This window comes from Sciurus vulgaris, assembly GCF_902686455.1.
Source record: "Sciurus vulgaris genome assembly, chromosome: 8".
In the NCBI taxonomy this organism is placed as follows: domain Eukaryota; kingdom Metazoa; phylum Chordata; class Mammalia; order Rodentia; family Sciuridae; genus Sciurus; species Sciurus vulgaris.
In genome coordinates, this window is record NC_136468.1 from 69,157,570 (window position 1) to 69,182,553 (window position 24,984).

The following is a 24,984-nucleotide window of genomic DNA, read 5'->3' on the forward strand; positions in this document are numbered from 1 at the left end:
TCTATCTGTCAATTCAACTAGATTTGGGGAGGAAAATAAAATGTCACCACCTAGGTGGTGGCGGGTTTCAGGGTAAATCGCAAGGCACCAGCTCTAAGGGTTTCCCCTGGTGAATGACGTAAGGGAATTCAGACCACTGGCCCGCGGCTCCCAGACTTGCTGACAGGTGGACAGCGGGGCTGCTTCCCCTGGCTCACAGCAGAGTCCCACTCCCTGCTAGGGCGCCCGCGCCAGTCAGCGTCCTCCGCCCTGCAGCGGTCTGAGCCGCTTGCACGGCGCTCGCCGGCGGGGGTTGCCATGGTTTCCGGGGGTCACGTGGGCGCGCCGCGGCGGGGCGGAGGCGGGGCGCCGGGAGGGGGAGAGGCGCGGCCGCGGCAGGAGCGGGAGGAGCTGGAGATGCTGCCAGCCCTCCCGGGGCCGCGTTTGCTCACCCGCCGCCGCCGCACGGAGCAGCCGCGCGCCGGGAGCCGCGGGCCGGGCCAGCCGGGCCGCCGGGGCCCAGTGCGCCGTGCTCGCTGCGGGTAGCGCCGCCTGCGCCTTCGGCGCTCGCTTCCTGGCCGCGGGGCCCGAGACCCGATAGCGGAAAGGGGCGAGGGCGGCGCTCAGGTGCCCGCCAGCCCGGAGGCAGGATGAGTATCGAGATCCCGGCGGGGCTGACGGAGCTGCTGCAGGGCTTCACCGTGGAGGTGCTGAGGCACCAGCCCGCGGACCTGCTGGAGTTCGCGCTGCAGCACTTCACCCGCCTGCAGGAGGAGAACGAGCGCAAAGGCATCGCACGCTTCGGCCATGAGGGCAGGACCTGGGGGGACGCGGGCGCAGCCGCCGGGGGCGGCACCCCCAGCAAGGGGGTCAACTTCGCGGAGGAGCCCATGCGCTCCGACTCCGAGAATGGCGAGGAGGAGGAGGCCGCGGAAGCAGGCGCTTTCAACGGTGAGGACCGGACACCTTCACGCCCCCGGGCCCCTGGTTGCCCACCAGCGTTCCCCGCCTTTGCTCTTGAATCATGCAGCTACGCTCACCCACCTCTCCCCGCGTTTTCCACCTTCCCTACCTTCCCATCTCGCCCACCCCCTCAGCATCCATTTCTGTCTCTCCCACTCGCCCACCTTCCTACTCTGCTCTCTTGTCATGCCCTCCCTGTTCCCCGTCTCTGGAGGTGCAAGAGCTGAAAGGTTACGGTTCCCTCTGCCCATCTGCCTGCTCTCTTCCTGGTCCGGTTTGGGGTGGGCATTTGCTGGGAGGACAACTTTCACTGTGGTTGGAGATATTTCGCCTGGAGGATACCATTATGAATAAAGGAAACTGGCCCACTGGGCGGCCTCTTTCAGCCCTTAAATTTATTAATGGTGTGTCCAAAGAGAAAAGGCAGAGTGTTCAATATGATTGGCTTTACTGTTGTTAGGACGGTAGATTCACTAAAAGGAGCATGAATTAGGACTCACTGGGGTAATTCAAAATGTATGGCATTAACTGTGACACTCTTGGAAACAGTAATTTATTATTTTCCAATTTACCAGTACCGTCTTGTTATTTTTGGACACACAACAAAGGATCCTGTATAGCCTGCAACCCATGGGGTCTTTGGAACCAGGAAATGGACTAATGGTTTGTTGTTTTCATATAAAACACATATTGAATGCTTTGGTGCTTTTTTAAAAAATAAAAAGTGTGTGAAAAACACTGTAGGAAGTTCTGAAAGCTTGTTGGTTGTCTTTAGAATGAAAAGCCAGTGAGTAATTGTAAGGACTGTGCCAGACACTGAAGCTAGAAAGAATGAATGGGAAAGAAAAGGAATTTTCTCAAATAGCTGCTTTTGGCAAGTCCCACCCCTTCTGCTTACAACCCTCTTTGCCTAACACACGCAGACACACACGTTTACAGCCTCCTGTATTTACACAACATGCCTAAATTCCATTTTTATGGTATCCCAAGCTAAAACACCATGGTGTGCAAGCAGTACAGTGTTTTCTCTTTGTGGCGTAAGGCAAACATGCATGCAGCATTGCACCAGCTTTTATTTATTTATACTGCTTGTGGTTTGTGTGTCCGCAGTGCATTTTGTATAATGAAAACATTTAAAAGTGTCATTTCATTTCCTCATGTCCCTTCCTAGGAAGGTGTTTCTTTTCTTTGCAGAATTAATCATATGTTGAAATGGGTTGTACAATTAATGCATTTTTAAAATATTGTCCAAAATAATCACAGAAACCCTGAAAATTAGTGCTATATGAAGATAAAAGGGAAGAGTGTTTCTTAAATTTTCAATTATGGACTTTTTAGTGTTTCCCAGGATAGGAGAATCATAGTCTTAATTGTTCTTTTTGCACCCAAAAATTAATCGAAGGCTTTTCTTATTAGAAGCAAGAACAAGAGAAAGAATACTATTTTATATAGATGAAAAGGAGAAGCCAATAATGGATGACATAGAGAGAACAGTGGCATCTAATATTTCTTTTATGTTCCCAACACATGTATGCACACACAGGCATGCACACACAGACGTGCACACATACAAAGAAAGGGACGGACCTGTTTCCCAGATTGGAGGGATCTAGGAACTAAGGGCTTGAACCTATATATGTTCTATAGTTTTGTTAATGTAACTAAAATATTTTGTTTGTATAATGCTCTTGAAGTACTGTGCAATGATGAGTCCAATTTCTCCCTATACAAAGGGTATTTGTGCACAGAAAAGATATAATTTTCATTTTGTAATGTAAGAAACAAGCTGTTAACTTGTAAGCAGCAGGGTATTTTATTTGGTTTCATATTTCCCAAGGCACTTTTAATGTAAAAATTATTCAACTGGAGTTTTAGTAAATACTTGTTAACTGGTTGTGCTAATTATTCCCCTGCCTGATGCTCAAGGACTTTAAAAACTTTTGACTGCAACCAAGTACAATTTGTTAATTATTCGGTGGACATATGTGTTTGCATGTATCACTGAAACTTTGGCAACAGTACTTCCTTCTAGGTGCAGTGCTTTTCGATATTTTCTATCCTAATCCTATTTTTCAAAAGTAAATTGTCAGTTAAAAACACTTAATTGTAGGCTACAAAGTATCTGGCACACTTTTTTGTAAAGGTCCAAACAGTAAATATTTTAGACTTTGATCTGGATCAAATCAATATCTTTCCCCTCCTCCTTTTAACAAACCTATAAACACACACTTGCTCTGGAGGCTGAAGTTGTACAAAAATGCAGACCAGTTTTGCCCACCAAGAGTTGGTGGGTGTGGCTGTGGGGAGTCAAAATACTTAAGTACATTGGAGAAAAAGAACATCAGGAGTGAACCTAAAAAACAAAGCCATCAGTTTAATGTCTGCATCCGGAAAAGTGCCAAAGAAAATCCATCAGATACTGTGCAATTCTCTTGGCACAGTAAAGAATAAGTGTTGGAAGAAAAGTCTTAATTTACTGACGCAGCATAAGACCAGCTGGATCAATAAGTTTTGCATTTTCACGTGCATCTCAACGAAGTTTGATTCAGAAATGAACATTACTTGGTATTATTCTTGGACAGCTTTTGCAAATATGTGAATAGGCGAGGGTGGCACATAGGTTTGTTTGTTTTGTTTTTAACCAGACATCTCCAGGCATGCTGATACCTGTAGTTCCTGAACATACTTTGAAAAATATTGAACATAGAATAATGCCTCCTTAGCTTAATAACATTTATAAAGAATGCTATTTGCTAACGTTTGAGGTGTGCTAGGTACTATCTCAGTGCTTTCATTCATTATCCTAGCTCCATGAGAAAGATGAGGCTGTCAATTGACTGGTGTTTCATAGCTGGTGTGCTGTAAAACCAGGATTGGGACACAGGTGAGCCTGGCTTCATCTCTGTGTTCTTGATTTATCAGGTTTATTTGCAGAAGGCACTGGGGCTTTTCAAACCTGTGCTAGCCCCTTATATATCAAGCTCTCCTTGAGACTTTGAATGTGTTTTATCTTTTTGGTTTTGGAAAATTAACTTGTCCAAGGTGGTGTACAGAACCAGTAAGTAGCAGAGCCTGGTTCCTTACCATCTGTCTGACCTTGAAGTCCAAGACCATTGGAGAGTTCTTAAATGAAATTTGTTCCATGAACTGACTCACAAGTCAGATTTTCCTAGTTACTTTTCCAGTATTCATAATAGGTTTGCTTTGTTGGTTCACATCTTGTGTCATGAATCCCTTTAGTATAAATGATGGTATTGATAACATGTTATATTGAGGTTATTTTGCCCATGAAACTGGTGTTCATTGAGTAACATAAGGATCAAGCCTCTGATGTCGGCCTCATAATGTGGAGAGCTAATCAGAAAACCAGGCACCTACAGTTCACTGGAGAAATCTGGTCTGGTCCAGGGTTCAGTATTTTTTGAGGGTCAAGTGCTATGGTTGCAGATGGTGCCAAGCCAGTTAGTCAGATGGGTGAAAGTGGGCTTTACTTCTTTTCTGCCTTTCCAAAGGAATCTTTTCTCTGCTGGTAGCTTCTCTATTCCACTTCCGTTCTCCTCTGATTTTATCAGTTCAGTAATAACTTTCTGTTTACTATCATTCTAATGCCTACAGGTCAACACATTGGCTTATGGTGACCCTCTTTAGGGAAACTCCTGAAGGCTAGAAAGAAGCTATAATGGAGACTGTTTGGCATCTACTCTGCCTCCTACGTCCTTATCCTGCAGAAAGCACGTGTCACTTCTGAAAGCATAGTGTCCTTAAGCCTAGACTTTACTAGAAGCATTTATAGTAGCCCAAAGAGTTAAATCACTACTAATTTGGAGTAAAATCTATGGTGATTAGTAGTTTCTTGTAGGCATCATTGTGAGATCTTGTAGTGTTCAACAATTTCTTCAGTGAAAAATGCCAAAATTAAAGATGAAGTAAATACAATTCAGATTATTATGGTAAATTAACAGATATTAAACAAAATAGACTACATACCAGTACATGCAGGGCAGTTGGTCTGGGAAAAAATTAACATGGAAGAACTGATTTTTCTTTCTTCTGTATATATACAAACCACAAATAGAGAATCATACCTTATGAAACAAGCACATCAAAGATATTTAAGTTGAAATTTATCAGGCAGTAACTGTGACCTAAACTTTTTAAATCTGACCTTTGTCAAATCTTTGTTGGAGAACCTATCTACCTTTAATTTTTTTTTTTTTTTTTTTTTTTTTTTTTGTAACAACTTAAAGGGATTATGGAGAATTTACAAGTGATCCTTAAGACTGCAAGATACTGGTAAGTTAAAGCTTGTGGTGGAGCGAGACTAAGAGAATAAAGTTATTTATCAGGAAAAGAAATGGCTGAAGGAGAGTGGAGAATATTTGTGTGTCTAAAGAAGTTTCCTTAGGCAACTATGAGCAAATGTTCTCCATCTCTATCAGATGCAGAATTAGGACCAAGTTTCTTGTAACTTGAATAAAAATCACAAAACTGTCTGAATGGTTTATGTGGTTTCACTGAAATTAGGTAGCAGAAGCAATAGCGGCAATAGACTGACTGACTGCCCAAGAATTTGCTGTGAAAATGATCTTAACTGGCTCATTCTGTTAACCAACAATTGAGTTCATGGTCTGGTAGCAGGAAATTGTAGAGAGTAGGTGTAACCTTCAAGAATTGTTGGCCAATTTATTGGGCTTACCTCCTTATGCTCTTTTAAGAATTTGCTCTCTATGGTCACTAGAAGCTTTTATGAGACAAAACAGCCAATTGTTAGCTCTTGCCTCCTGCAACTTGCCCCCACCAATATCTGACTAAAAAAAAATTATTTTAATAGTCATAGTACCTTGTACTGACCAAAAGTTAAAATATCTTTTTAATATATTATGAACCTCTCAAATACACTTAATCAGTTTGAGAAATGTCCATGAACATTAGTTTTTTTGGATAAACTAAACATTCAGATATTTCTTTTACGTATGAAACTCTGTGCTAGACACATTGGCATGTTGCTGCATTAGTATACCTACCTCATCAGATGTGGTGCATGCCTGTGATCTCAGTAACTCAGGGGCTAAAACAGGAGGATTACAAGTTCAAGGCCAGCCTCACCAACTTAGGCCCTAAGCAGTATAGCAAGACCCCATCTCAAGATAAAAGGTCTGGGGATGTTGCTCAGTGACAGACCACCCCTGGGCTTAATCCCCAGTACCAAAAAGAAGAAGAAGAAAAAAAAAGGTACCTACCTCAAGGTGTAACAAGGATAAATGGGTTAATATTTGTAAGACCATTTGGATAGTGTACATAGCAAGCATTGAGTACATTTAAATAAATTGTTTAATTGGTATGAAACCTTGTAGAAGTATAAACCTTTGTAGAATAGCAATTTCATAGTGTTTTATGGACATAAATCTAATATTCACACTTTTTGGAAAGCTGATGTAGGAAATTTTCTCAAGCAGCAGCTCCATTTAGGATTTAATGTGAAGTTCTGTTGCACAGTAATAAATTCCACATCCTTTCAACTTATAATTTGTAGCTAAGAGCTCCAGGATTTTGTAATTAATGACACTGTGTAGTCTTTGGCTATTAGAGATTTACGTGATAGTTTTAAATCCTCTTGAAATGGATTACATCATTCACCACAATGGCTAAAATGTTGATGCCATTCTTTTAGTTATGATCATAACACAGTAGTATTAAAGAAGATTTAAAAATATTTTGAGTTAGAGATGATAATTTTTGAAGTAGAATAGTTAAGAACATTATTCATTTTAAATAGCAGTATTAAGTGGATTGCTTTAGGGGTTGAAATTGGGACATCAAAGGACTTGAAATCTGTTATTTCTGCTCTTAACCACCTATTACTTTGGGTTTTGGAGAAGGAAAGTAAAAGGAGAAAATCCAGAAGGGGCTGGGAGAGAGAGAAGCCAGAGCTGGAAAATCAACTGAGACATGTGACGGCTTCCTCTAAGTAACTCATACTTTGTCTAAAGGGAGGTCATACAATAAAATTACCTAGGCAAAAATTGAAGCATTAGATACTTTTTCTGCCTGTGTTAAAAAGAAAATTTATTTCATGCAAGAGAGTAATAGCTTTTCATTTGAGGTTGCACAGAGTGATGTGCTTGCTGTGTCTTGGAACAGGAGTAAATACTGAATGGTAATTTATTGTTATAAATCTCATCGCATGGATTCCAGTAAATTTCCAGCTGTCAAGATTTGGTTCATAACTGTGTTAAAAAAACAAGTGTGTTTCTTTTTCACCTGTGCAAATACTGACAGGAGACCATTGAATCTGTCAATTAGGAGTTTGTTTATGACTCCTTAAGAAAGGCATTTATCGAGAGTAATAGCAATAGAGAAGGCCTATGGTGGAAGTTGGGGACTGTGGAATATTTTAGTGTGAGGAATTCAGTGAAGGGGATTAATGTGATTGACCACAGTGTCTGTGTTAGAAGTGTACAGAGGCACAGTACTAGAAGCAGGCCAGGACCTGGGGTGGCCAGTTAGGAGAAGGAAGGTGTAGAAGTCACTCACATTTACTCACAGCACAAATATTTCTTGAGAGTTAATACCTTCCTTTTTTTCTTTTTTAAGTTTGCACTGTAGACTTTAGAAACAATTTCAGAGTATAGATGTGATCCGTTTTGTTTAAAGATGAGGTGGGTAAGAGGCAGAAGTTCCTTGAATTTAGTAGGTCTTGGTCTTATAAATTTGGTCTTATTCATAGAACTGTCACTAACATTTTTTGTCCTGTTTACATTAGCTTACATATTGTGAATTTTTCTGGTCTTCCATCCAGGTGCTAGGTATGGTTTGAACAGCTGGGCTAAAGAAAAGTACTTTGGGACCTTGCCTTCAAATATTTTTTTTTTTTTTTCTCTCTTTGATTCTTTTTTCAGTGCAGTAGTGAAACTTTATATTAGACCATATTTGAGGTGGAAGAGAATGGAGAGTGCAGCCGTTTTGTTTTGTTTTGTTTTGTTTTTTGGTACCAGGGATTGAACACAGGGGCACTCAACCACTGAGCCACATCTCCAGCCCTACATTGTATCTTATTTTGAGACAGGGTCCCTGAGTTGCTTAGTGCCTCGCTTTTGCTGAGGCTGGCTTTGAACTCTTGATCCTCCTGCCTCAACCTCCTGAGCCACTGGGATTACAGGTGTGTGCTGCCATGCCCAGTGCAGCAGTTTTTCTGAGTTGGATGCATTACTGTTGTGTTGGGTCTCGTTCTTGTCTTTGCAGTCTTAGCCACAGTCTGTTGTGATGACAAAGCCCCACTGTAAAAACCTCACTGTGATGCTGATCATTATCTTTATTTTATGGAAGTGAATTTTGTGTCTCAGAACTTCAAAATGACTCAGACCATTCCATTATGTAATTATTTTGTGGAAAGAATTTGAGCTAAAATTTTCAGGTCATGGCTTACATGAAAACAAAACAATCTAAAAAAAATCAGAAATATAAACACAGTTGGTGTAACATTTATAAATGTCTCAGCAATAGGTTCTGCCATGTGTAGCTTAATAATGTTTGGAAACGAAAAAAAAAAATCATTCCAGTTGCTGCTGTTTAAATGTTTCCTAATTTTTGAAAAAGACAAAAGGTCAAAATATAAACACATGTTCCACATAAAAACCAAGCCAAGAAGACATACTGTATACAGTTATTCCTGTATCCGTTTGGCTAGGGACTGACACTAATTTACATTAGCTGTTCCAAGTTGAAACAGTTCATGGGAGTGATATTGAGGGGATGGGGGACACAAAAAAAGAGTGAAAAACTTATTTGCTTTTATACATTTTAGACCAAAACAAGGCATTTTTCCAAAAGGTCATGTTGAATTAAAACATGACTCAACTATTTTATTCCCATCCTTATAGAATGCTAATGTTTGTTAAATGATGTTCTATTTCTTTAATAATAACATTTTTGGCTGCTTATGCTCCAGATGTTGAGCAAGGCCCATTATATACATCATTTAGTCTTCCCCAAAGTAAATGGTGGAGTCAGGATTTGAACCTGGCATTCTGATTTCACTTCATTTTTGTAACTCTTCAGCCAATAACGTGGCTGAAAAGAACAGACCAAAAAATAAGCTACCTATTTTTTCTTCTGAAAATTTGTGGTTTAGCCCTTTTTCAATTGACTTTTTCTGTTTTTTCCTCCCAGATTACCACTTCATGTACTTTAGAAACTCAATAAAATATTTGAGAAATATACACCTCATACACTGTTTATTTCTCTAAACCTATTTTATTATACATCCTTATTAGCACATATATTTGAGTGTGGAGTACACTCCCAATGTCCTTGTAAATTTTATACATCTACCAGTATACTAATTTATTGTTTATATATAAGCTTCCCACAATATTAATTTGAAATGAAGTAGAAAAAATTAATTGTAAACAGTGTTGTTGTCCTAGGCCTCAAAGGATTGCCTTACAGAGAGGCTCAGGGTTTATGAACTCCATTTTGGAAACCACAACTTATAATACAACTTAACTTGATCTCTATTAATGTGTAAGATGTGATCCACTTTTGGTTAGTTCCCAGATTTAAGTTCTAGATTATGAAGGACTCGCAGGCAGGGACCTAGTTGTACATGTGTGCATACTCCTTTTTTTTAAATAAACATTCATTAGATAAGTTAATTGTTTGACTCAACAGAATTTTGGTGGAATATAGAGGAAAATTCTCTAATGAGAAGAAAATAAAATTACCTAGAAAATGAAGATCCAGGATTTTTCTTTTAACTCTGTATTCCTGTATGCATCTTGAACTGTGACCTAGACTATATAGTACTAATGTTCTTGGTGCAAATTTTGTAGGTGGAGCTGGCCACAGTGGCACACTTGTAATTCTAGTGACTTGGGAGGCTGAGGCAGGAGGATTGCAAGTTTGAGACCACCCTCAGCAACTTAGTGAGACCCTAAGCAACTTTGCAATTTTCTGCCTCAAAATAAAAAAGACTGGGAATGTGGCTCAGTGGTAGAGCACTCTTGGGTTCAGTCTCCATCACTGGGAATAAAATTGTGAATGGGACAAGGAGAATCATAGTTGTAGATGTTTAAGAATCACTAAATTGTGGGAATGCCAGTCAGAATTAGAAGAAAGTGTAAGTTTAAAACAATAGTTCTTAGGAATAATATCTTAGTCTTAGGTGTCCTTAGGAGGACACCTTTGGGGATGGTACTTGTTAGGAGGAGGACTTCACTATTTGTTGTTTTATAACTTTCAAAAAAATGTTTATCATGCATTATATTACCTATTACAGTAATTTTAAGTGTAAAAAGACATGCCATAAAAGCAATTCTTTTGTAAATGTCAATTAAATGGCAAATAAAACACAATTTATAGAGGCACAAGGCATGGTTGTAAGTTGATATAGATAAATATTCTCACTGAAGTTTTTCTCTTGATCCTGCATATTGTTTTGCTAAATCTCACTCTTTTCTCCAAAGGTTAGTTTACAAACCCTACCAAAAATCTTCCCAGGTTTCCCTCGTTGATGTGAATAGTGTCAATATGGTAGGAAGAATATGCACTCTCTGTCACAGTAAGCTTCGCAGACAGGGCTCCTCACTGCAGGCAAGCAGGAACCTGTAGGAATATACTTGTCCCCTGAGTCTTTCCTCTGTGTTGTGTTTTGCTAGTAGTGGGTGCTCAAATCTTTGCACACTTAAAACTCATTGAAATAGTAAATGTCTAATAGTAAGGGTTTATAAGTGTACAGTGGTTGAAGCTTTTAGTCACACAAATATTTAAAAATGCTAATCTAATGATCCTTTATATAAAATGCATTTTAAAATATTTTCACAAGATTTAAAATGCTTTAGTCTTTCTTCAGTTACATAGAAGCAAACTTCATTTTATTAAAAATGAGGCTTATATTTAGACCTGACATATTATCACTGTACAAAATGCAGAGAATAAAGGCACACAGGCTTGTCTTCCCTTTAGAGATTTCACATTCTGACTGAGGTGTCGGTCTGACCCTGTGTGAGCCTCTTGATTCTGTATTTCACCGCTTCTGCTTACATGAGCCCTGTGCTAAACCTGGACGGGGTTGTGTCCCAAACCTGCTTTGTCCACTCTCATCTCTGCCCTTGCTTCTCCTTCCTACCACCTTGCATGCTGCCTTCCTCCCCTTACTGCACTGCTCTTTGGGGCCCCCAGTTTTTCCCAAACTCCAGCATAAACCTCCCTTAAGGATTCATATTAACATATCCACTTACTCCCTGCACTTCACTTGCGTGTTCTTCAGCAACCTGCAGATAATTTTGCCCTAAACTTAATGTTATCTTCTTCATTTCTTTCCTGTGCTCTCATTTCAGTCTTTTAATTTTTCTGCTCTCCTAATTTGACGAATGTGGTCACTGAGCTCCCTTACCTCTGCCTCACAATTCTTACACGCTGTAGTTTACTATTACAAAAATCCACACAAAACAAGGTGGCTTTTAGTTGCCAAAAATTTGAGTAGTGACTGGGTGCAGTGGCACATGCCTGTAATCCCAGTGTCTCCGGAGGCTAAGACAGGAGGATGGGAGTTCAAAGTCAACCTCAGCAATAGCAAGGCAGTAAGCAATCCTGTCTCTAAATAAAATACAAACTAGAGCTGGGGATGTGAATACCTAGTACCAGAAAAAAAGTAAAATACAAAAAAAGTAAAATACAAAAAAAGTTAAGAGTAGTGGAATGAAAAATCCAAAATAGCAGAAACTTCTCTAAAAGTTTGACTTTGATTTTGGCATGGACTCTGGGTTTTAATCCTGGTTGTGCCATTTATAACTTTTGGGACCTTTGGCAAGGTACCTTATGATCTGTGCCTCATTTTCCTCATTTATGAAAAGGAGTAGTGACAGTACCTACATCAGAGGTCTGTCGTTATAAATGAGCTAACAGTGTGTGGCATGCACTAAGCATCCCTTGTGGATTGGTTAAAAATAAGAAAGAAAAGAAACAAGCTGCAAGTTTTAGAAGTTAGTGAGAATGTGACAGTTTTTTTTTTTTTTTTTAAATGAGGTTTGATTTGGAAATATAATAAAGCTAGAGCTTGCTCTCAAGGCATTGTAATAGTAGTATTTAAAAAATTATTAATGAAAATATAAAATTAAAATCTTTGAGTCTTATGGTTGTCTCAATTTTTAAAGTACCCACTGTCCTTAAAACTCAAGTCCTCCTTTACTTCCATTTCAAATTCAAGGTAAATAGTTTGACTTAAAAAAAATAAAAAAGTGATGGATTAAAGCTTTGCTTTGTTTTCACACCATTCTTTCCTTTGAGAATAACTGTTAAACTGGTAGAATAAATAAAGTTGTGTGTGTACAGTCTCCAAGTTTATGGTCTTATTTAAGTTTTACGAGTCAGTTTTAAACAATTTAGGACAGAGTAGGTAGGAACACTGAAAATAGTACTTTATTTAAATGAGGCAGATGCTTGTAGTAAAAACATGACCATGTGCCTGAAATATAAATTAATTGGAAAAAATTAGTTGCATTAAATTGACAGCTTGTTGCCTTTTCCTCAAGTCATAATATTTATAAAAGTAAGCTCTTGTGGGACAAATTTATACCTCTCCAAGTTTTACATTAGTTTGTTATTTAATTCCTAAAAAAAAAAATTCTATACTCGTTTTACTACAAATTGCGCATGTCTTAATGTAGTTTTAGATAGGAAGAAAGACAATCCATTTGTATCTTTATTTTCACATTGAATTGTTCAAAGGTCTTCGATTGTTTTGTTGTTTTGACTCATTAACAACAGTTTTAGGACTTTTTTGTCAATTTTTAATAATAATTACCTTATAATTGTTTTAAAAGTATCTAAAAGGTATTTTTAGTGTCTGAATTTTAACAAAAACTCATTTGTAAAAAGGATATTGAATGAAAGTACTTGAGAAGCACCTTCAGCATAAAAATACAATGTGAACTAATCTCATTGAACTAATAGTATCAGACCATTAGGGAGAGATTTTTACCTGCCCAAACTAAGTAGAGCAGAGAATTATTTTTTTCTCTTTTTAAAAGTGTGAGGTATTTCCAATATACAAAGAAAAACAGACTAACAAGCATGAAAGCCATCCCTAGCGCCAACAAATTTTGGCACTCTTTTTTTTTTTTTTTTCTTTAAAGATACACCACATATACAGTATTTGGTATTTATATTTCCTGTGCATTGTTTCGTATGAGTACATCTTAGGCATTTATTCATTAGTTAGAAATGATGCTGTTTTAAACTTAGTCCAAGTTTGTATAAATTGGCCTTATGAAAAAGTTCTTTTATGTATATTATTATCCTTTAACTTGTTTTCGAGAACAGTATTTGAGATGTTAAATTGATTCATGCAGCTCTAGTTTATTTTAAACTGCTATGTAGTATATTCATATAAATAAATACTTTATCCATTCTTTGGTAAATATTTTGGTTGTTCCCAATTTCTTCTTCTCATAGTGCTGTAGTGAACATTGTGTGTGTGTGTGTGTATGTGTTTTTGTGTGTGTATGTTTGTGAGAGAGAGTGTGTGTGTTATGAAAATATACTCGTTTTTGAAGATTGTTTTTAAAGTGTGGTATACAGACCCCTGGAGGACTATTTTTCTCCCACCCCTAGACCTTTACAGGGAGTCCATAGGATAAAAGGTATAATACTACTAACTTTTTATTTTTTTCTGTCATGCTTTCAAAAATATACATCAGAATTTTCTGGAGGGTATGTGATGAACAGATTGAATGCAGGTGCCCCTAAGAGAACCTAACTCTCTGCTGCTGTACCAGATTTGAAAACATGTAAAACAAAGTCATTCTAGATAAAACTAACTTTTGTTTCATTCGGAAAATGTAATTGTTTTCTGTCAAAATGTGTTATTTCTGATAACAGGTAATTTTTATTGTTAGCTTTAAATTAAACACTATTTTAAACATTATTCAGTTTTCAACTTCAAATATAATAATATCAGTGGATATAATCCACATAAGCAAATTGTTTCCAAGAGTGTTAAGATGTTTTAAGACTAAAAAGTCTTGAGGACGTCTCCCTAGGATCTGTGCCTAAGCTTGGGGTGCACGGCTTTTGCTCTGCTCCGCTCTGCCATGTGCTCTACAGGTGTTGCCCTAGTGTGTACTCCAACTGTCTGAGAGTTCCTGGATCACCACATTAACCTATCATTGGATATTGTCAGAATTTAACAGGCTTTGCCAGTAGGTTGACTGTTAGATGGAAATCTCATTGTGAATTGAGTTTGCTTTTCTCTTATTTCTATTAATGTTGTGTATTTATTCATGTTCATTGGCCATATTTGTAGTTTATCTTCCGTGAAAAAAATCATTGTTCTTTTTGGTTTTTTCTTTCTGGTTGACCTGGTTACTAATCACTTGCATAGTATGCTTTGAAAAGTTTTTGTTTTATGGTAACTTTGGTTGAAAAGAATTTCTCAATGTAATCTAACATGGATCCTTTCCTTTTACCATTACTTTTTGTGCTTTAAGGGATCTGTCTCTGTCTCTATTCCATATTAAAAAGATAATCTCTTCACTGTTTGTAAACATTCAGAAGTCTTCAGTTTCACACTAAAGCTTTAATTCATTTGTAATTTGTTTTTGTATACTGTATGAAATAGGGTTTCTCATTAATTTCTTTTTTTTAATTTATTTTTATTGTAAACAAATGGGATACATGTTGTTTCAGTTTGTACATGGAGTAACAGCATACCATTTGCATATTCATATATTTACATAGAGTAATGATGTTTGATTCATTCCGTTATTTTTTTCCTTCCCCCCACCCCTCCCACCTCTCTTTTCCCTCTATACAGTCCCTCCTTCCTCCATTCTTGTCCCCCTCCCACCCCCCATTAAGTGTTATCATCCGCTTATCAGTGAGATCGTTCCTCTTTTGGATTTTTGAGATTGGCTTATCTCACTTAACATGATATTCTCCAATTTCATCCATTTGCCTGCAAATGCCATAATTTTATTATTCTTTATAGCTGAGTAATATTCCATTGTATATATATACCACAGTTTCTTTATCCATTCATCAATTGAAGGGCATCTAGGTTGGTTCCATAGTCTGGCTATTGTGAATTGAGCCTCTATGAACATTGATGTGGCTGTTTCTCTGTAGTGTGCTGATTTTAAGTCCTTTGGGTATAGGCCAAGGAGTGGGATAGCTGGGTCAAATGGTAGGTCCATTCCAAGTTTTCTAAGGAATCTCCACACTGCTTTCCAGAGTGGCTGCACTAATTTGCAGTCCCACCAGCAATGTATGAGTGTACCTTTTTCCCCACATCTTCTCCAACACCTATTGTTGCTTGTATTCTTGATAATCGCCATTCTAATTGGGGTGAGATGGAATCTTAGAGTAGTTTTGATTTGCATTTCTCTTATTACTAAAGATGTTGAACATTTTTTCATATATCTGTTGATTGCTTGTACATCTTCTTCTGTGAAGTGTTCATTTCCTTAGCCCATTTGTTGATTGGATTATTTGTATTCTTGGTGTAGAGTTTTTTGAGTTCTTTATATATTCTGGAAATTAGTGCTCTATCTAAAGTATGAGTGGCAAAGATATTCTCCCACTCTGTAGGCTCTCTCTTTCCATTGCTGATAGTTTCCTTTGCTGAGAGAAAACTATTTAGTTTGAATTTATCCCAGTTATTGATTCTTGCTTTTATTTCTTGTGCTATGGGAGTCCTGTTAAGGAAGTCTGATCCTAAGCCAACAAGGTGAAGATTTGGACCTACTTTTTCTTCTATAAGATGCAGGGTCTCTGGTCTGATTTCAAGGTCCTTGATCCATTTTGAGTTGAGTTTTGTGCAGGGTGGGAGATAGGGGTTTAGTTTCATTCTGTTGCATATGGTTTTCCAGTTTTCCCAGCACCATTTGTTGAAGAGGCTATCTTTTCTCCATTGCATATTTTTGGCACCTTTGTCTAGTATTAGAAAATTGTATTTATTTGGGTTTGTGTCTGTGTCCTCTATTCTGCAGCATTGATCTACCTTTCTATTTTGGTACCAATACCATGCCATTTTTGTTACTATTGCTTTGTAGTATAGTTGAAGATCTGGTATTGCGATACCCCCTGCTTCATTCTTCCTGCTAAGGATTGCTTTAGCTATTCTGGGTTTCTTATTCTTCCAGATGAATTTCATGATTGCTTGCTCTATTTCTGTGAGGTATGTCATTGGGATTTTAATTGGAATTGCATTGAATCTGTATAGCACTTTTGGTAGTATGGCCATTTTGACCATATTAATTCTGCCTATCCAAGAACATGGGAGATCTTTCCATCTTCTAAGGTCTTCCTTAATTTCTTTCTTCAGTGTTTTGTAGTTTTCATTGTAGAGATCTTTTACCTCTTTGGTTAGATTGATACCCAAGTATTTCATTTTTTTTGAGGCTATTGCAAATGGAGTTGTTTTCCTCATTTCCCTTTCAGTTGTTTTATCGCTTGCGTATAAAAATGCTGTAGATTATTAATTTCTTAAATAATGTTATTTCTTGACTTATTTTTTCCCATTGGTTTGCTGTTGTTGTTGTTTCTGTTGCTTTGTTTTGAGAACGTCTCAGTACATTGCCCATAATAATCTTGAACTCCAGGGCTCAAGCAATCCTCCTGCCTCATTCTCCTGAGTAGCTGAGACTATAGACATAAACCACATGCTCAATCCCCTCCCCATTCCCCTGCCCTTTTTCTTTGTAGTGCTGAGGCAAGCTCTCTACCACTGAGCTATATTCCTAGCCCTCCATTGACTTTTTTTTGGGAGGGCGGGTTCCAGGGATTGAACTCAGGGGCACGCAACCACTCAGTCATATCTTCAGCCCTATTTTGTTTCTTATTTAGAGACAGAGTCTCACTGAGTTGCTTAGCACCTTGCTTTTGCTGAGGTTGGCTTTGAACTCTGGATTCTCCTGCCTCAGCCTCCTGGACTGCTAGGATTATAGGCATGCACCACCAGGCCCAGCTCCATTGACTTTTAAGTGTCAAATTTCCATAGATGTGTGAATGTACTTAAGAATGTCTATTTTCTGCTACCGGTTTATCTATCTTTTCACCAATTTTTTTCTCAATATGACTTTTTATGGTCTTGATGTATGGTGTGATAAATAGCTCCCACCTTTTTTCTTTCAGAATTATTTAGGTACTTGAAGGCTTTTATTATTTTGCAGTTTTAAGATACACTTAAATTTGGTGGAAAATCTTTATTGGGAGTTTTATAAAAGTTGCATTGAATTTATGGACCAAGTTGGGGAGAACAGACATTTTTAATGATATTGACTCTTCTGTCTGTCTATGAACATGGTATGTCTGTCTTCTTTTTGTATTCTTCAATAATTTTGTAATTATTTTCACAAAGAATTTTTGTATCCTCTTAGTTTTATTCCTAAGTAACATCATTTTTATTGTTAGTATACCTGGGACTTTTGTATATTATATATTCTAATTTATTATATATAAAGGGAACTATTAAAACTCAATAATAAAAAATCCTAATCAAATTGAACACTGTATTTGAGCGTGTGTCAGTAAAGGAGACGAAAGAAAAGAATGGCTGACAAGCCCAGGGAATGATGTTTTGTATTTTAGGTAACAGGAAAGTGAAACTTAGAACCCCAAAGAGACGCTATTAAACACATATGAGAATGGCTAAAATAAGACATGCCTTATGTTGGCAAAGATGTGGAACAACTGGAACTCTTCTATATGACCTGTAAGAGCATAAAATGATACAAGCACTTTGGAAAACTGTGGACTTTAAATTTTAGAGTTAAACATTCATCTACCATAACCCAGCAATCCCACTCCTAGGCATTTAAATCAAGAAATAAAAGCATTTGTTTACAAAATAACTTGTGTAAGAATATTTATTCAAAATAGTCCAAATTGGAAACAACTCAGTGTCCATCAGCATTTGATGAATAAATAAATTGAGGCATATTCATACAAAGGGATGTTACTTAACAGTAAAAATGAACAAGCTATTGATGCTTTCAGCAGCAAGAATAAACTTCATATTTACATGAAGATCAAAGACAGGCAAAAGTAAACCATATGGTAGAAATTGTCTCATTAATTGCCTATGGGGTAGTGGGAATTGACTGAGAGAGCTTATAGAAACTTTCCAAGGGGTTGAAAAAAATTTTTTTTGTCTTCTTTGGGAGTATGTGAACATGGGTGTCAAAATTCACTGAATTTTGTATTTCATATGTGAATTTCATTCAAAGAAAAATTGGAAACATGAATACTGTTGAAGTCCTCTTTCCCACACTTTGAGAAATGCGATTGCTTTCTAGTCTATCTTGTGAAATCTTTCATTATCATCACTACCACCACCACCATCATTATCATCATTGCTATTTGGAGACTAACATCCAGGTTATAGTTTCATGATTATTGAGCATATATGAGATTGCTTTTTTTTGGTATTAGACTATTTTTTATTGTGAAACAAACTCAAAATTTACTTGGTTAAAACTGCACATACTTTCTCATGAGTCTGTGGTTGGCTGTGATGTGGATATTTCCACCTGGAGGTAGCTCCGACTGTAGCCATGAGTTCTACTCTGCCCCTCATTCAGCCTTCTGGGATAAGTGATAACTGGAGCCTTTCATTTCCTGGTGGTATTTGAAGCACAAGCAGCCAGGCCAGAATTATACAAGCACATTTAAAACCACTGTGTGCTTCCTGTCTTGAGAGTCACATGCCTAGCACGGTAACAGTGGGGAGGGAAATGTACTCCACCAGTAGTAGTAGGAGTTACTGCAAAGGATATATACATATACTTCTAGAGCAGGAAAAACATGAGGAATTGAGAACAGTAATACAAAATGATTGCTTTTTGCTACTTGGGAGGGAAAAGCCAAAGCCTAGTCAATATCTACTATTTTAAAATCAGTTGTATGTTTTCATCCAATACTGTATTTTAACTTATGAGTTTCACAAACTTAATACTTGTGTGAATATCACATTTGTCCAAATAATCTTTAGGTGTCTGGGAGTATCCCTATTAGTTTTTCATTAGCACTGCTCGTGTGTTTAAATTAGGGTATATATTATACATAATACATATGCATACGTATATATATGTTATTGCATGCAGTGTTCTAAGCACTGGGGTGCAATAGTGAAACACACTGACAAGGAAACCCCACCTTCTTGAGCTTGTTGTCTAGCATGAGAGGAAATAGAGGATAAGTGTAAAACACTAGGTATTTTTAGGTAACTGATCACCCTGGAGAGAAGGAAACAGGATGGTATGATTGAGAGGAACTGGAGGGGCTACTTGTTACACAGGCTGTTCAAGAAAGGGCTTCCTGAGGAGGGGATAGTTGAGCTGAGACCAGAATGGCAGAATATTTTCATCCTGGGAAGATACAGGGAAGGTTTTGTACTATTTTCTATGACTACTTTTCTATTTTCTATGACTTTTATGAGTAAAGTAACTTTTATCACATCCCCTAATTGTTTTCTCAGTTGATCTTCATTTTAAAGCATTCATATTACTCTAAATTTACTCTTTTCTGAAAAGTTTTGTTGTGACTTTATGACGTGTGGCAGTTTGAATTCTTTGCAGCTTTTTGCTTTCCCCATTGTCTAGTCTGGTTTATTTACTCTTGGAAACAGAACTTTGGCCTCTATATAAATCTGTCTTTCATGTGTTTCTGACCATATAACTTTGGAAGGGATACTTTATCATTTGGAGAAGCAGATACTGAGTTTGTGTAAGTTTGACAATGTCCTTCTCCTGTCTCTTTCTGTATTTAAAGTCCAAAAAATATTTGGGAACCTTTCTCTTGGCATTGTTATTGCTTCACTCTGTGTGTGGTTAACCACTGTGGGACTTGTTTTTAAACTGAAACTGTATTTTTCTTTTTGTTTCTAAGAGAGAGCATCTTGGGTAAAATTCTCATGAATTAAAAGTGAAGAAATCACGTTCATTCACAAGCAAAAGTAAATGTGTTGTTTCTACTTTAATTGTTGTATGTTATTACCATAATATTTAAAAATATCAGTTACCTTTTGGAGAGTTTGGTTTATACACTGAATAAAAATGTGTATCTTTTTAGTGATCATTAAAATCGGCACTTTGTAAAAGCCAAAGAAAGACTTCATGTCACTGTGGCCCATCTCAAGCCCTGATCCATCTGAATAGGTGGGTTGGACACTGGATCCCAGTTCTTCAAGTTGTGTAATCAAAAAGGCAGTAGAAAATTGTCCCCTCCCCAAGGCTGCCTCTCACACAGTTGCCATTATATCCAACAAAGTGCTTTGAGCTACATGTTTTATCACCAATGTCTCCTTAGCACCAACACCTGGAAGCTTTGGAGTATACTCTCCAACTAATTCTGTCCTCCAGAATTAGACCACAGCTCAGATTCGTAGGTGCCATGAATCTGGAATACAGCTCAAGGTCTTTCAGGACCTTGGAGAATTGAATATCTCCAATTATTTCTGAAAGTAGTCAAGGCTTACCATCCTTTAACCAAACTGTAGAAAATAAGTGGTGATTTCAATCTTAATAATTGAACATGTATAAAAATGTGTGCAAATTGTGTCTGTTAGGTTAATTAGCAGAACAGTTAATTTTTTTTTTTTTTTGTTATTTGCTTATTTACTGTTGATCTTTTTAAAAAGTTAATTTTTCCTTGGTTCAGGTGTGAGCTCCATTTCAATTTTTGAAGCATAGGCGTAGGAAAAATTAATTTATTCTGAGATTATCATTTATTTACCCTGTCAAAAATAATTAGCTTACATGGTTTCAATTTACAGTTTCTACAGTCTTTTATTTAGGCAGCTAACAGATTCAGAAAGTATTCATTGCTGGAAAAAGGAGCTAACAGGAGGATAGGGATGCTAATTATTTGACTGAATCTAAGGTTGTCGTATGTATTTCACTTCAGGGTATATGAACACTTTTCTGTAAAAGGCCCATTTAGCTAAGGTGATTCCAGTAGAGAGGGGGTGTATTCTTTTAATGGATTTTTTTGTTTTTAATTTTGTGTATGTGTGTATTCATGACCACAGATCACCCACTCAGAGCTCTTATTCCTTCAACTTGTGATTTCTCTCCCCATTGTGCTCAGAGATGCAAATTACTGAAATGACATGTCCTGCTGTCACCTTGGCTTCCTTTTTAAAGACCAGACTTACTGCTTCATGCTTTCAATTGACTGCTTTTATTTTTATGAACTAGCTTAAGTTTTTTAGTCTTCTGAAATTTCTCTTTCACCTAATTTATTTTAAATTTAGGTGGCCACTTGTGGGGGTAATAAGCCCTTGGAGGTGATACTTTTGTAAATAGGAACAGGCTTGTTTAAGCCCTTCAGTAACAGCCTGTTACAGTTCCAGTGCTGTCATCCATGCCAGAAAATTAGTGGAGACAACGAGACTTGCTCTGTGTACTTTTAGGAGCTTACTGATTCATTCTGTGGTTATTCACTCAGTACCTTCGTGAAGAGGTGAAGGATAAGCAGTTCCTGTTGGCACTGTGGGGAGCTCAGAGGCAAACAGGTGTGGGACTCTGTTTTCACCGGTAGGTATAGAGAGGCTCCTTCAGTTTACCCAAAGTAAAGGAGCATTTTTCTTCTAAGAATACTCCAGGATTATGGAGGACTTGAATCAGTTACACTTCTGGTCTCTCAGGAGCTCAGTAAGTAAAACCAATCTAGTGGAATATACTTTGGCAACTGAATGGATCTCTGCTCATACTGTGAAAATACTCCTCTCCTAATAGCACACAGGACTCTCAGTATTCCACAGAAATGACATTTGGGAGAAAGTCAAACCTATATAAATATTTCTATATTTGTCCTTGGGGATTCCCTAAGATCTGAGGTTATAGTTTTTGAAAATGTAGGAGTTCAGTATATCTTTAATCATATTTGTTTCTCTGGACAGTGTGTTTCCTATTTTTTTCTCTCTCAGTGTCCTGGTCTCTAATCTCTTTCTCCTTTCTCTCTCCCTCGTGTGTGTGTGTGTGTGTGTGTGTGTGTGTGTGTGTGTGTTTTCTGTGAATGTATGTATATATTTGCATGACATATACACATGGGCGTATTCACAGAATATCCATGAGTGAGAAAACCTAAAGGCAAGACCAGCATTCTGGAGAAAACTTAATTTGACTTGTTACATTTTAAAGCATCTTTATTTGTAAACTTTCTTTTTTGAGAATTTGTATTGCTATTCACTTTGTGTGCTTTAAAAATGGTAATATTAGTTCAGAGTAAATAAGCATCAGTCCTTTACGTTTGAATAGGCATTGGTAGTTGACAGGCACTTTCAAAGATATGTTTTCTTTTATTTTTCTTAAAAAAAACCCTCTGAAAGAAGAAAATCAAGTGTTGGTATACGTATTTCATGAGCTGAGAATATAAGTTACAAGCGTTATCCAGTTTCATGGGAAGCTGTGGGGCCAGCCATGGAGCAGATGGCTCCTGCCTGCTGTCCTGCCCCACCCTTACCACTACCACCAGTGATGTGACTCACCTTCCTCCTTGCTCCCCTTCTCTGTCTTAGGTTCCTGAGGCAGAAAACAAGATGTTGCCTGGCCATATGCACACATCTTTATTTCCAGCAAGGCCTCTACTCTGAATCAACCTTCTTTTCTATTTTACTAGCTAGACCAAAATGCTATAAAAATTGTGTAGGTGAATTAATTTGCCAGAAGTTTATGCAGGAAACACTTGTGTTTTAGCCCTCCAAGAAGATAAGGAGGGACATGGGTTGGAATTTTCATAATTGTTGTCCACCCTGTGTTTGTCTTGACTACTGCATGCCACTTGCCGGGTGCACCAGTCTTCTTAAAACTGTCCCATTCCAGCCCCATTCACTGCTGGGAAGTGGAAAACAGAGTCATGTGACCTGCCTACAACTGAGAAATTGGTTGTAGTATCTAGGGAAAACATCAAGGAGAAATAAAAAAAATTTATAGTAAGTAAAATGTATTTCAGTATGTATGTATTTCAGTATATGAACAGGAAGACATAATTAGATTCTCCCACTGTACCTAGACTCACTCGAGTCCGATCAAACATAGGATACTGGTGATCGAAACAACACAATGACGCAGCCGGGGCAGAGTTTTCTGAAATAGTGAACATCTAGTACTATAATTCCAATCAAAGTACAAGAAAGAAAATATAATTCCTTTGATTTACATAGTTTTGTATGTAAATTCAGTAATTAGATATCTATTTGGGCATAATTTGATATCTATTAGAACAGCATAATGAAGTATATAGATAAAGCAGTGTTAGAATCTAGGCTCAGATGGTTACAAATGGACTTTTTCTTTGCCTTGGGAATGCCCTGTGGGATGTTTGAAGGTCATATGAGACAAAAGTTGGGAATGTAGGACTGTTCTAGTATAGGACTCTTCTGGAGTTTGCCTGCGAAGTGCTATGGGTGTCCTCTGAATTGGTGTGACAATCAAGAGCATTCCTGTGCTTGAATGCATTTGTACATTGTCTCCAGTCACTGTCCTTGTGTTCTGCTGGGGAGACTTTCTTTGAACTGGGTTCCAAAGGAGTTATGAAAAGGGAGATTAGAAGTATGGCCTAGTGGTTGTGCACTCGCCTAGCACGGGTGAGGCGCTGGGTTCAATCCTCAGCACCACATAAAAAAATAAATAAAGTCACTGTGACTGTCTACAACTAAAAAAAAAAAAAATTTTTTTTTTTTTTTTAAAGTATCCAACAAACTGAAGGACTTTGTGTTTTATAATACTTGCAGTTTACCTGGTGAACTTCTTTTGAGTAAGTAATTTTTGGCTGTGCAAATACATGGCTAAATTATTTTGGTATGTAAATAAAAACTTTATCTCAGTCTGGAGGATATAGTTTGCTACCAACTGTATGCTATTTTAGTAATTGGATTTGTGAATTTTTAATGAAGTTAATCTTTAATGACAGTGAAGATCAGTATGAAAGAAAGTATTCATTTCTCATGATGTGATTTCAGGAATCAGTGTTTTCACTTTCTGTTCTTGTTAAGACCCTGTTTTGGTACTAGATACTCCTAGGTTCAAATTCTCCAGCTCTGCTGCAGGGTGGTTATTTGATCTAAAGCAAATTAATCAGTTTCTCTAAGCCTTACTGTAAAACTTACTCATCAGTAATATGAAGGTGCTGGTGTTTAAATGCATGGTTGCAAGGATGAATGTAAATATCTGACGCAGTTTTCTTCCTGGTACTTACTCCTACGTGTTCATCATGCAATGTGACCACAGTACTGATAAAAATTACATCTTTTTTCCTTGACCTAAGTGATTACATAGTGTAAACAACTTTCCTAATTGCTCTTTTGAAAGTACTGAAGTATTATAGTAGATCCATGGCATTCTACAAACAAAATTTACAGGATAATACATGATGGCCTGTCTTATATAATATGAACCATAAATTTACTTACTTGTCTCAAGAAAAGAAAAAAGAGCCCTCCACTTCTTGAGATAACTGTGTCAGCAGACCTAAGAAGCAGTACAGAGCTGAGTTGAGTCAGGCATGTGGGCAGATGGTAGGCTTACCAGCTGAGTGATGCACGCAGCAGCCTGGAGTCACAGCTTTCGGTGTACACATTTGCATGTCATGGACATTTGGGTTGCACAAAAATATCAAAACTGCAAATATTAAATTGGAACAGTTCAAGGATATACTATCCTTCACCTAAAAATGATCTGAGTATACATGAACACTTTTAGCTTTGTTTCCTAATTTTTTTCATTTTAAAAATGATAATGCTAAAAATATTCACATTTTGTTTTTTTCTTCTCTTGTAGCTTTTTTAGAATAAATCTCTAAAAGTAGAATTACTCTGTCCACGGACACAAACCTTTTATGGTACTGGATATAACTGTCGGATTTTCTATAGGTGATATATAGATTTACACTGTCCCAGTTAAGTAGTTTCAGCTCTTCTAACCAGTGAACTCTTTACAGTGTTTTGGGGAAAATAATTTAAAGGTGAAATATTGATTTAAATTGCATTTCTTTGTTAATAAATTTAAACATTCAGTTTTCATGTTTTTTGTATTTCTTTTATTT

The 24,984-nt window shown here is 37.5% G+C and overlaps 1 protein-coding gene across 1 annotated transcript in view; it reads left to right on the forward strand.

Moving 5' to 3' along the window:
• The first annotated feature begins 365 nt into the window (after positions 1-365).
• The window catches only part of PRKAR2B (protein kinase cAMP-dependent type II regulatory subunit beta), a 101,754-nt gene continuing 77,135 nt past the window's right edge, over positions 366-24,984 (forward strand). Inside the window, exon 1 of the mRNA XM_079150032.1 lies at positions 366-930. Coding sequence (XP_079006158.1) covers positions 630-930 — 301 coding nt within the window. The 5' untranslated portion in view covers positions 366-629. The remainder of the gene's footprint in view (positions 931-24,984) is intronic.